This window comes from Chelon labrosus (assembly GCF_963514085.1).
Source record: "Chelon labrosus genome assembly, chromosome: 21".
In the NCBI taxonomy this organism is placed as follows: domain Eukaryota; kingdom Metazoa; phylum Chordata; class Actinopteri; order Mugiliformes; family Mugilidae; genus Chelon; species Chelon labrosus.
This window is the reverse complement of record NC_140354.1, coordinates 17,036,007-17,048,551: the sequence shown is the minus strand read 5'-3', so window position 1 is coordinate 17,048,551 and position 12,545 is coordinate 17,036,007. Positions and strand designations below refer to the sequence as shown.

The window sequence follows — 12,545 nt, the reverse complement described above, 5'->3', positions numbered from 1 at the left end:
ATAACACAAAATAAAAAAATGATCGGAGATGGGAGATTTTTTACCTGTTATGACAGTCTTGGATATGTCAAAGGTTAGTAACATCATTGACTTTGAAGCATATTTAGTTTTTGTGCAGCATCAGATTTTCAGTAAAACTTCCTTTCATAGCGTTGGTGGCTGAAAACAGCCACTAACTTTGACTGCTGTAAAAATATATCGGATAAATATTTTTTAAAACTTTTTTTGTTTAAATCTGTTAATCAACTTGCGTCCTGATCAAAACTACTAAATATTAAAAAAAAAAAAAAATATCTAAATTTTAACCCTTTAGTTGCCAATTTAAAAAAAAATAAAAAAGTCACTGATATGGGGAAAAATACACACATAATGACCTATATTCAATATAAAAAATGATCGGAGACAGGAGATTTTTTACCTGTTATTGCAGTCTTGGATATGTCAAAGATTAGTAACATCATTGACTTTTATGCATATTTAGTTTTTGTGCAGCATCAGATTTTCAATAAAACTCCCTTTCATAGCGTTGGTGGCTGTTTTTGCCCCATTGACTCCCATTAAAACCGCATTATTTGTATGCACAGACATAAAACTATATAACAATGCATTTTACAATCCTGGTGATTTCCCCAGTTCAGAAGGGCTCAGATTAGGCAATTTAACTGTTGACCAACAAATCGCACCATTTATTCATTACATAGGCAAAAGCTTAGTTTCTGTATTTGATATATGGAGTTTATGAGAATATTAGTGTGTGTGGGTGCAGGTGTGTGTGTGTGTGTGTGGGTGGGGGTGTTTGTGTGTGTGGTGGTGGTGGTGGTGGTGGTGGGGAGAGGGGGTGTTGGAGAGGACAGGGTTAAGGTAGAGACTGCAGGGCTGACTTCAGAAGTGTGAGGGTAGTAAATTTGCCCACAGTGTATTATTGACCTATTGAAAATTTTTAGATCATATTTTCAAAACTGATGTAAAATTAAGGTTCCTTGCCAAAAAGCACTCCATTTGCTGCAATAGAGTGAAAGTTATGGTCAAATTAAGAGCAAAAAGTGACTCCAAGTGGCTGTTTTCATCCCCAATGCACAAGGGTTAAAGGCACATTTGCCAGATTAACCGAGAGAGAAATAATAAGAATCTGTCACATATCAAATCTCAAGTGCAAAATATACTGACAAAACAAAACTGAGGGACAGAATACCAGACGTAAAGCTTTTCTGTGCCAAACCGAAGGCGGGCAACAAGTAGCACTCTCACGCCGACGCTTTACTGGAACATTATTTAAATGTAGTTGGAGCTGCCCATTTCGGAGAAAGAAGAAGAAGTATAAAAAAAAGTGTTGACCAAATATCTTGTTTTTCACACTTTGGCCTCTACATACGTTTTGGCATTCTGATGATCAGGCATAACATTATGACCAAGACAAGTTTTCAACAGCGCCGTCCACATCAATTCCAGGTACGTTCATCTTTTTAAACACTTTGAAAGACTTGTTGTTTTGCTACCTCCATGTTTCTGTCACTTCTGGACACTCATCGCCTTGCCTGACGTTTACCCCAAATGGCAAACATGCATAGAACGAATATATTTATTCCAACCAGAAAGAAACGATTAGAACAAACATTTACATGAATATACACCGATCAGGCATAACATTATGACCACCTTCCAAATATTGTGTAGGTCTCTCTTGTGCCTCCAAAACAGTTGTGACTCAATGGACATGTGCCTTCTGAGGGTGTCTGGCAACAGAATGTTGTTAGTAGGGGGCTTTGGTTCCTGTGGGTTGCTATCCTGTGGGATACTTGATGAGTTTTTCATGTTTTTTTTTTTACTTCTTCCTAAAATGTTTTTGTGTGTGTGCCTGTATCTGGCTGCATCATGCTGGGATGGCTGCTGCCATCAAGGAGTGTCATTGCTATGGTATGGGGGTGTGTGGTCTGGTCTAGGTGGGTGGTACATGTCTAGGTAACATCCACATCCCAGCAGAACATTGAATTGTCACAAGCTGGTCAATGTTATTTATTTCTCCTGTCAGTGGTCATAATGTTGTGGTTGATTGGTGTACATGTATGTGTCAAGGGCGCAGAGGCAGGGTTGTGAAATGCAATCTGAACAAATTCCTCTTTATTCGTCTTTTAAGTCTTGTGTATGAGGTACATGTAAGAGAGCTGCTGTGACATTCGAGATCAGAAGCAGAAAATCAGGAAGTGGTACTGCTGTGCTGCCTCCCTGTGTCAACACCAACCACCCTGAGCCTGGATGCTCTGCAACACCTGCTTTGTCCAGGATGTCGAAATGCCTACCTAAGCTGTTTTTTGGTGAGTAACATGTGCATGCGTTAACTTATAAAAAATGTTATGTAATTTTAATTTTGCAAAATCATGTCACATTTAGTTTATTATTTAGTTATGATTTAGTTATTTATTGTGGCTGTAATAGATATATTATTTCCCACGTACATTAGGGTGACTGGCTAAAGAGAACAGGGGGATTGGGTCATGAGCCACACTAACGTTCATTCTTATCTGTAGTAAAACATGATCAGTGCCTCTCTGGTCGTGTTTTTTGTGACACAGTGAAATGTTCTTGTACTTTATGTACATCGCCAAATCAGAATTACCTTTCATAGCAAAAATACAACCTGCTGTTCATAATGTAATTTTGCTGCATGAATAAGGAGCATGTTAAGATAACGACACGCATAATGTGTTCAAAGTGATAGAATAGCATTTACATCTGTGTAATCTAATATTTTTTTCCCCTCCTCTAGTTTCCTTTCTCTTCACCTCAACTTTACCCACAACAGGTGAGTGATTTCTTATGTTACTCGAGTTGCTCCAGTATTCCTCGTGGGTTTTTATGAATGATTTGGAGATATTAATAGATTAGCTGGATGTGGGCTGACTGACTTGGAGAGAAATGTACCACAACAGTGCCTGGTGAGCAGTGTGCAATGATACCTGGGACTGAACTGATGCTCATGTACTATATAGAAAGTTGGGTTGGGTTAAAGAACGCAGAACCACCAGAAAAAGAAGCAAGACATTTCTATGAAAGTTTTGGAGGAATCTATCTGAAGTCTGAAGGTCATTTTCAGAAAAATCCACCGTCCGTCATGGGAAGAGGAAGTGAAAATGGGTGGACTACTATTAGAACATTGTGTGAATGTCTCTCATAATTATAGTATGGGTTCTCGAGTTGCGGCCAAAAACACATGTAAGAGCAAAATCAACAGAAAATGTTGGTTTCGGAAGTTTGCATAATATTAATTAACATTTGAGTAGATGCCTCAACAAAACACAAATGAAAACATGTTGCGTATAATAAACGGACATTAGTGTAAGTCCTGCCAGAATGTTTTCATATTCTCCAGAATAATCTGGACCATTTGTAGCCACATTGAAATCACCCCAAAAGTGTAGGTGACCAGTGCTCGATGTAATATGGCTTGATTACTCATTGGACTGTATTCATAGATAGATGGACTGGCTACAACAGCAATGGTCACTGACAGCTAGCTAAAACACGGTGGTCTCTGTCTTTTTTTTTTCAATCAAATCAAAAAAATGCTGAACAGTACACAAACAAAATAGAACCAATAAAACTTGAATATGACATATATACATTTATATGTCAGATATATCAAGTTGTGTACTTAAAATATTGAAATATTATAAACTATGTGTTCTGTGTCTCATAGCTACCCAGATCAGATTGGTTGGATCTGGGTCAACTCAGTGCTCTGGAAGAGTTGAAATCAACTACAGTGGCTCCTGGGGAACAGTCTGTGATGACGACTGGGACTTAAATGATGCTACAGTGGTTTGTAGACAGTTGGGCTGTGGGGGGGCGCACAGTGCCATGCAATCTGCATTCTTTGGTCAAGGAACCGGAAATATCTGGCTCGATGATGTAGCCTGTTCAGGAACAGAGAGTTCTCTAACTCAGTGTCAGCACAGAGGAGTTGGATCACATAACTGCGGACATAGTGAGGATGCTGGTGTCGTCTGTTCTGGTAAGACACTTTTTCCTTTTGCCGTTTTATTGACTCAAATTGATGGGGACCTTCTCAGTCATGGTGTTTCTACCATCCTTTCTATTGCAGCATGTTACCATGAGTAGGCGCTTAATTAACCAGTGTGGGATTGCCAACAGTATACTAGGAAGAAAATGAAATAACATTAACATAGGATTTTATTTTATTAAGACCTCAAAACACATTTGGGAAGAAAAAACAAGCAAACCTTAGCTGGCTGCTTTTCCTGACCGGATCCAACTATCATCTCAGTGTTGGTACAATGAGAGAAAACTGGACTTTGGTCAAGGATGTAACATGGATAATGTGTTGAAAGTGATAGAATAGCATGTACATCTTACATAATGTAATTTTTGTGTCTCCTCTAGATTCCTTTCTCGCCAACTCAACTTCACCCACGACAGGTCAGTAATTTTCATATTACATGCATGCTCCAACAGAGCCTGGGGAGCAGTGTGCGATGATGCCTGGGAATGAACTGATGCTCATGTACCATATAGGAAGTTGGGTTGTGTTAAATCACGGAGAACCACCAGAAAAAGAAGGAAGAAATTTCTATGAGAATTTGGGAGAAATCTATACCCAGAGGAGGTCAAAGGACTATAATATATAATCTGAAGGTCATTTTCAGAAAAATCCACCATCCGTCATGGAAAGAAGAAGTGAAAATGGGTGGACTACTAGTAGAAAATTGTGTGACTGTTTGTCATAATCATAGTATGGGTTCTCGAGTTACGGCCCAAAAAACATTTTGTAAGGTCACAGTGACCTTTCACATCTGCACTCCAGTTCCTAATCAGTTCATTGTCAAGCTCAAGTAGATGTTTGTCTTCGTCTTCTACCGCTTATCCGGGTCCGGGTTGTGGGGGCAGCAGCTTCAGCAGGGAAGTCCAGACAGCCCTCTTTACAGCCACTTCCACCAGCTCTTCCGGAGGAACCCCCAGGTGTTCCCAGGCCCGCTTAATTAACCAGTGCGGGATGGCCAATAGTATACTAGGAATAAAATAAAATAAAATTAACATAATTATTCATCCTGTCCTAACAGTAAAGAGTATTTGCACACATTTTCATTCAAGGATTTTATTTTATTAAGACCTCAAAACACATTTGGGAAGAAAAAACAAGCAAACCTTAACTGGCTGCTTTTCCTGACGGGATCCAACTATCATCTTAGTATTGGTACAATGAGCGAAAACTGGACTATGGTCAAGGATGTAACATGGATAATGTGTTTCAAGTGATAGAATCGCATCTACATCTTCTATAATGTTGTTTCTTTCTCTCCTCTAGTTTCCTTTCTCACCAACTCAACTTCACCCTCGACAGGTCAGTAATTTCTCATGTTATATGCATGATTTGAAGATATTAACAGATTAGCTGCATCTGGATTCCAGACAGCCCTCTCCCCAGCCACTTCCACCAGTTCGTCCGGAGGAACCCCCAGGTGTTTCTCAGGCCAGAAGAGAGATACAATTCCTCCATATCCTTTCGGTGGGACATGCCCAAAACACCTCTCCCAGGAGGCATCCGTGAAGCATCCTTCCCAGATGCCCTAGCCACCTCAACAGCGGTTCTACTCTGAGCTCCTCCCGTATGTCCAAGCTCATAGGTGAGAGTTGGAACATAGATCCACCAGTGAATTGAGAGCTTCGCCTATTGGTTTAGCCCTCTCTTCACCACGACTGTCCGATTAAGCATCCGCATCACTGCAGACACCGCTCTGATCCGCCTGTCAATCGCCCGCTCCATCCTACCCTCACTCGTGAACAAGACCCCGAGATACTTGAACTCCTCCACTTGAGGCAGGACCTCCTCCCGAACCCGGAGTGAGCAAACCATCCTTTTCCGACTGAGGACAATGGCCTCAGACTTGCAGGTGTTGATCTTCACACTTGGCTGCGAACTGCCCCAGCAAGAGCTGGAGGTCGTTGCTCGATGGAGCTAGGAGGATCACATCATCTGCAAAAAGCAGAGATCCTTCGATCACCTAACCCGACACCCTCCCCCACCCGGCTGAACCTAGAAATTCTGTCCATAAAAAGTTATGAACAGCACCGACGACAAAGGGCACCCCTGGAGGATTCCAACCCTCGCTGGGAACAGGTCAAACTTACTTCCGGCTACACGGACCAAACTTGCACTCAGGGACTGAATAGCCCTTAGCAAGGGGCCATCCACTCTATACTCCCGGAGCACCCCCCACAGAATGCCTCTGGGGACACGGTCATAAGCCTGCTCCAAATCTACAAAGCGCATGTCGACCGGTTGGGCAAATTACCATTTTCCCTCTAGCACTCTAGCGAGGGTAAAGAGCTGGTCCATGGTTCCACGTCCAGAACAAAAATCGCATTGTTCCTCCTCAATCTGAGGTTCAAACATCGACTGGACCCTCTTTTCCAGCACCCTGACATAGACCATGCCGGGAAGGCTGAGGAGTGTGATCCCCCCTATTCCAGAGGCACTGCCCCCGATGTCCACGCAATGTTGCAGAAGCGTGTCAGCCAGGACAGCCCTACAACATCCAGAGCCTTGAGATACCTAGGGTGGAGATGTTTCACTGCCTCGGCGCCTTCTGACCCAGAGATTGGACGCTCCAACCCCAGGCCTTCCGGCTCTGTTTCCTCTATGGAATACATGTGGGTGGGATTGAGGAGCTCCTCAAAGTATTCCTTCCATCACCAGACGATATCCCCAATTGACATCAGAAGCTCCATGACCCCAGTGAAAACAGTGTGAGCGAGTTGCCGCCCCCCCGCCCCCACCCCCCCCACCCCCCGAGGTGCCGGACGGTTTGCCAGAACCTCCAGCCATGCCCAAGGTTTTTGCCTCAGCAACTGCCCTCACCATGGACCGCCTAGCCATCCAGTTATGGTCAGCTGCTTCAGGAGACCCACTGACCAGCCATGCCCTGTACGCCTCCTTTTTCAGCATGACGGCTCATCTCACCTCTGGTGTCAAGCAGCGGGCTCGGGGATTACTGTTGCGACCAGGACCAGTGACCTTGCAGCCGCAACTTGCAACAGCTGCCTCCACAATGGCAGAGCGGAACATGGCCCATTCGGACTCAATGTTCCCCACCGCCCCTGGGATGCAGCTGAAGCTCTGCTGGAAGTGGGAGTGGAAGACCATCTTGACAGGTTCTTCCACCAGACATTCCAAGCAGACCCTTATTATTCATTTGGGCCTACCAGGTCTGTGTGGCATCCTCCCCCATCCTCTTCTTCATAAAGGGTCTTCTGAACCGTTCTTTGTCTGGCCCTTCGCCTAGGACCAATCTGCCTTGGGAGACCAAGAGAGAAACAACGAGAGAAAACTGGACTTTGGTCAAGGGTATAACATGGATAATGTGTTTCAAGTGATAGAATAGCATCGACATCTTTTATAATGTCATTTTTTCCTTTCGTCTAGTTTCCTTTCTCTTCAACTCAGCTTCACCCACGACAGGTCAGTAATTTCTCATGTTACATGCAGTTGCTTTATTATTCCTCGTAGGTTTTTATGAATGATTTGGAGATATTAACAGATTAGCTGGCCAAAAACACAAAGCCTTTCTGAATCTTCAGAGGAGGAAATTATATTCATTTAAAATCAAATCGGGACTTGGATTGGATCGGGGGGCAAAAAAACTTGATCGGCACATCCCTAGAGGCAACTCCTGCTCTTAGAGAGGGCAATGTTGGCAATGATGTCTAAGACAACCCATTTGATGAGTAAATAAAAACCACGCTAACTAGACGTTTGTCATGGTTCCAAGTTCTGGATGTTTTCTGTGACCCTGTTTATTTCCTTCTTTATTTTGTAATCAGTTTTCTTGTTAGTTTTAAGTTTTACTTCCTGTCTCTGTTCCCGCCTCTGTGATTCTGCTCACCTGCCTTGCCTTGTGTCTTTTGTCTGCATGCTCCTCCCCTCATTGGTCTCACCTGTCTCCTGTTATTCCATCAGCCATTGTATGTGAATGTATAACCCTGCCTTTCCCTTTGTTCTATGTCAAGTCGTCTGTTCTACTACTCCTGTTTGGTTGTCGTTGGATTTTCTTCTGTGCTGTCAATATTCCTGATTTTGGAGTTATGTTTTTTGATATCCTGCCTTCCCTGCAGTGCCTTAAGTTTTGTGTTGTAAATTGCCATTACATTACACTTTGAGTTGATCAGCCCGCCTCTCTGGACTGTATGTCTTGCACTGGAGTCCTCCACAACCAGTTCCCCGTACCAACATTGACACACTGACTAGAACAATTTGGTGTGAACTGTTTGCCCACCTCAAAGCAACAAAATGATCAGTTACCCTCAGTGAAATCAGGCATTTTCTTCTCTACGGACATATTGGCTGGTGCATCCAGGTGTTCCTGACAAGTTGGATTTTGCAGAAATCTGGATTGTTACCTAAGTAGATGCCCCAACAAAACACAAATGAAAACATGTTGGGTATGATAAAAGGATATTAGTGCAAGTCCTGCCAGAATGCTTTCATACTCTCCAGAATAATCTGCACCATTTGTAGCCATATGGAAATCACTCCAAAAGTGCAGGTGACCAATGCTCGATGTAACATAGCTTGATTACTCATTGGACTGTATTCATAGATAGATGGACTGGCTACAACAGCAACGGTCACTGACAGCTAGCTAAAACACGGTGGTCTCTGTCTTTTTTCTTTTCGTTGTTTTTGGCGAGTGTCATCCCAGTGGAGAAAACGCCGAACAGTACACAAAAAAAATAGAACCACAACGATAAAACTACAGTATGAAATATATACATTTATGTGTCAGGTATATCAAGTTGTGTACTTAAAATATTGAAATATTATAAACTATGTGTTCTGTGTCTCATAGCTACCCAGATCAGATTGGTCGGATCTGGGTCAACTCGGTGCTCTGGAAGAGTTGAAATCAACTACAGTGGCTCCTGGGGAACAGTGTGTGATGACAACTGGGACTTAAATGATGCTACAGTGGTTTGTAGACAGTTGGGCTGTGGGGGGGCGCACAGTGCCACACAATCAGCCTTCTTTGGTCAAGGAACCGGAAATATCTGGCTTGATGATGTAGCCTGTTCAGGAACAGAGAGTTCTCTAACTCAATGTCAGCATGGAGGATTTGGATCACATAACTGTGGACATAGTGAGGATGCTGGTGTCGTCTGTTCTGGTAAGACACTTTTTCCTTTTGCCGTTTTATTGACTCAAATTGATGGAGACCTTCTCAGTCATGGTGTTTCCACCATCCTTTCTATTGCAGCATTTTACCATGAGTAGGCGCTTAATTAACCAGTGTGGGATTGCCAACAGTATACTAGGAATAAAATAAAATAACATTAACATAATTATTCATCCTATCCAAACAATCAGGAGTCTTTGCACACATTTTTATTCAATGGTTTTATTTTATTAAGACCTCAAAACACATTTGGGGAGAAAAAACAAGCAAACCTTAGCTGGCTGCTTTTCCTGACCGGATCCAACTATCATCTCAGTGTTGGTACAATGAGAGAAAACTGGACTTTGGTCAAGGATGTAACATGGATAATGTGTTGAAAGTGATAGAATAGCATCTACATCTTATGTAATGTAATTTTTGTCTCTCCTCTAGATTCCTTTCTGGCCAACTCAACTTCACCCACGACAGGTCAGTAATTTTCATATTACATGCATGCTCCAACAGTGCCTGGGGAGCAGTGTGCGATGATGCCTGGGAATGAACTGATGCTCATGTGCTATACAGGAAGTTGGGTTGTGTTAACGCAAGGAAAACCACCAGAAAAAGAGGCAGGAAATTCTATGAGAATTTTGGAGAAATCTGTATCCAGAAGAGGTCAAAGGACTGACCTCCTCTGGATATAATGTGAAGGTCATTTTCAGAAAAATCCACCATCCGTCATGGAAAGAGGAAGTGAAAATTGTTTGACTACTAGAAGAAAATTGTGTGAATGTTTGTCATTATCATAGTATGGGTTCTCGAGTTACGGCCCAAAACACATTTTGTAAGGTCACAGTTACCTTTGACATTTGCACACCAATTCCTAATCAGTTCACTGTCAAGTTCAAGTTGATGTTTGTCTTCGTTTTCTACTGCTTATCCGGGTCCGGGTCGCGGGGGCAGCAGCTTCAGCAGGGAAGTCCAGACAGCCCTCTTCCCAGCCACTTTCACCAGCTCCTCCAGAGGAACCCCCAGGTGTTCCCAGGCCCGCTTAATTAACCAGTGCGAGATGGCCAACAGTATACAAGGAATAAAATAAAATAAAATTATCATAATTATTCATCCTATCCTAACAATCAGGAGTCTTTGCACACATTTTTATTTACGGATTTTATTTTATTAAGACCTCAAAACACATTTGGGAAGAAAAAACAAGCAAACCTTAGCTGCTTTGCTGACCGGATCCAACTATCATCTGAGTGTTGGTACAATGAGAGAAAACTGGACTTTGGTCCAGGATGTAACATGGATAATGTGTTTCAAGTGATAGAATAGCATCTACATCTTATATAATGTAATTTTTGTCTCTCCTCTAGATAACTTTCTCACCAACTCAACTTCACCCATGACAGGTCAGTAATTTTCATATTACATGCATGCTCCAACAGTGCCTGGGGAGCAGTGTGCGACGATGCCTGGGACTGAACTGATGCTCATGTACTATATAGGAAGCTGGGTTGTGTTAAATCACGGAGAACCACCAGAAAAAGAAGGAAGAAATTTCTATGAGAATTTTGGAGAAATCTATATCCAGAAGAGGTCAAAGGACTGACCTCCTCTGGATATTATCTGAAGGTCATTTTCAGAAAAATCCACCGTCCATCATGGAAAGAGGAAGTGAAAATGGGTTGACTACTAGTAGAAAACTGTGTGAATGTTTGTCATGATCATAGTATGGGTTCTCGAGTTACGGCCCAAAACACATTTTTTAAGGTCACGGTGACATTTCACATCTGCACACCAATTCCTAATCAGTTCATTGTCAAGTTCAAGTTGATGTTTGTCTTCGTCTTCTACCGCTTATCCGGGTCCGGGTTGCGGGGGCAGCAGCTTCAGCAGGGAAGTCCAGACAGCCCTCTTCCCAGACACTTTCACCAGCTCCTCCGGAGGAACCCCCAGGCGTTCCCAGGCCCGCTTAATTAGTGTGGGATGGCCAACAGTATACTAGGAATAAAATAAAATAAAATTATCATAATTATTCATCCTATCCTAACAGTATAAGAGTATTACGCATTTTCATTTAAGGATTATATTTTATTACGACCTCAAAACACATTTGGGAAGAACAAAACAAGCAAACCTTAGCTGGCTGCTTTTCCTGACGGGATCCAACTATCATCTGAGTTTTGGCACAATGAGAGAAAACTGGACTTTGGTCAAGGGCGTAACATGGATAATGTGATGAAAGTGATAGAATAGCATCAACATCTTCTATAATGTTGTTTCTTTCTCTCCTCTAGTTTCCTTTCTCACCAACTCAACTTCACCCTCGACAGGTCAGTAATTTCTCATGTTACATGCATGATTTGGAGATATTAACAGATTAGCTGCATCCTGGATTCCAGACAGCCCTCTCCCCAGCCACTTCCACCAGCTCCTCCAGAGGAACCCCCAGGTGTTCCCAGGCCAGGAGAGAGATACAATCCTTCCATCGTGACCTGAGTCGGTCCCGAGGTCTCCTTCCAGTGGGACACGCCCGAGACACCTCTACCAGATGCCCTAGCCAGCTCAACAGCGGTTCTACTCTGAGCTCCTCCCGTGTGTCCGAGCTCCTTACCCTATCTCTAAGGCTTAGCCCGGCCACACTGCGGAGGAAACTCATTTCGACCGCTTGTATTTGCCATCTCGTTCTTTTGGTCATTACCCAAAGTTCATGACTGTAGGTGAGAGTTGGAACATAGATCGTCCGGTGAATTAAGAGCTTCGCCCATAGGCGTACCTCTCTTTTCACCACGACTGTCCGGTTAAGCATCCACATCACTGCAGACACTGCCCCGATCCGCCCGTCAATCACCCACTCCATCCTACCCTCACTCGTGAACAAGACCCCGAGATACTTGAACTCCTCCACTTGAGGCAGGACCTCCTCTCCGACTCGGAGTGGGAAATCCATCCTTTTCCGACTGAGGTCCATGGCCTCAGACTTGGAGGTGCTGATCTTCACACTCGGGTGCGAACCGCCCTAGCAAGAGCTGGAGGTCGATGAAGCTAGGAGGATCACATCATCTGCAAAAAGCAGGGACGAGATCCTCTGATCACTGAACCCGACACCTTCCCCCACCTGGCTGAGCCTAGAAATTGTGTCCATAAAAAGTTATGAACAGCACCAACGACAAAGGGCACCCCTGGAGGATTCCAACCCTCGCTGGGAACAGGTCAAACTTACTTCCGGCTACACGGACCAAACTTGCACTCCTTTGGTACAGGGACTGAATAGCCCTTAGCAAGGGGCCATCCACCCCATACTCCCGGAGCACCCCTCACAGAATGCCTCTGGGGACGCGGTCGTAAGCCTCCAAATCCACAAAGCACATGTGGACC

The 12,545-nt window shown here is 43.5% G+C and overlaps 1 protein-coding gene across 1 annotated transcript in view; it reads left to right on the top strand.

Moving 5' to 3' along the window:
- Positions 1–9,116: 9,116 nt before the first annotated feature.
- LOC311506188 (uncharacterized protein) overlaps positions 9,117–12,545 on the top strand; it is a gene marked incomplete at its 5' end in the record, with an annotated part of 32,046 nt that continues 28,617 nt past the window's right edge. Inside the window, one exon of the mRNA XM_084570065.1 lies at positions 9,117–9,176. Coding sequence (XP_084426191.1) covers positions 9,117–9,176 — 60 coding nt within the window. The remainder of the gene's footprint in view (positions 9,177–12,545) is intronic.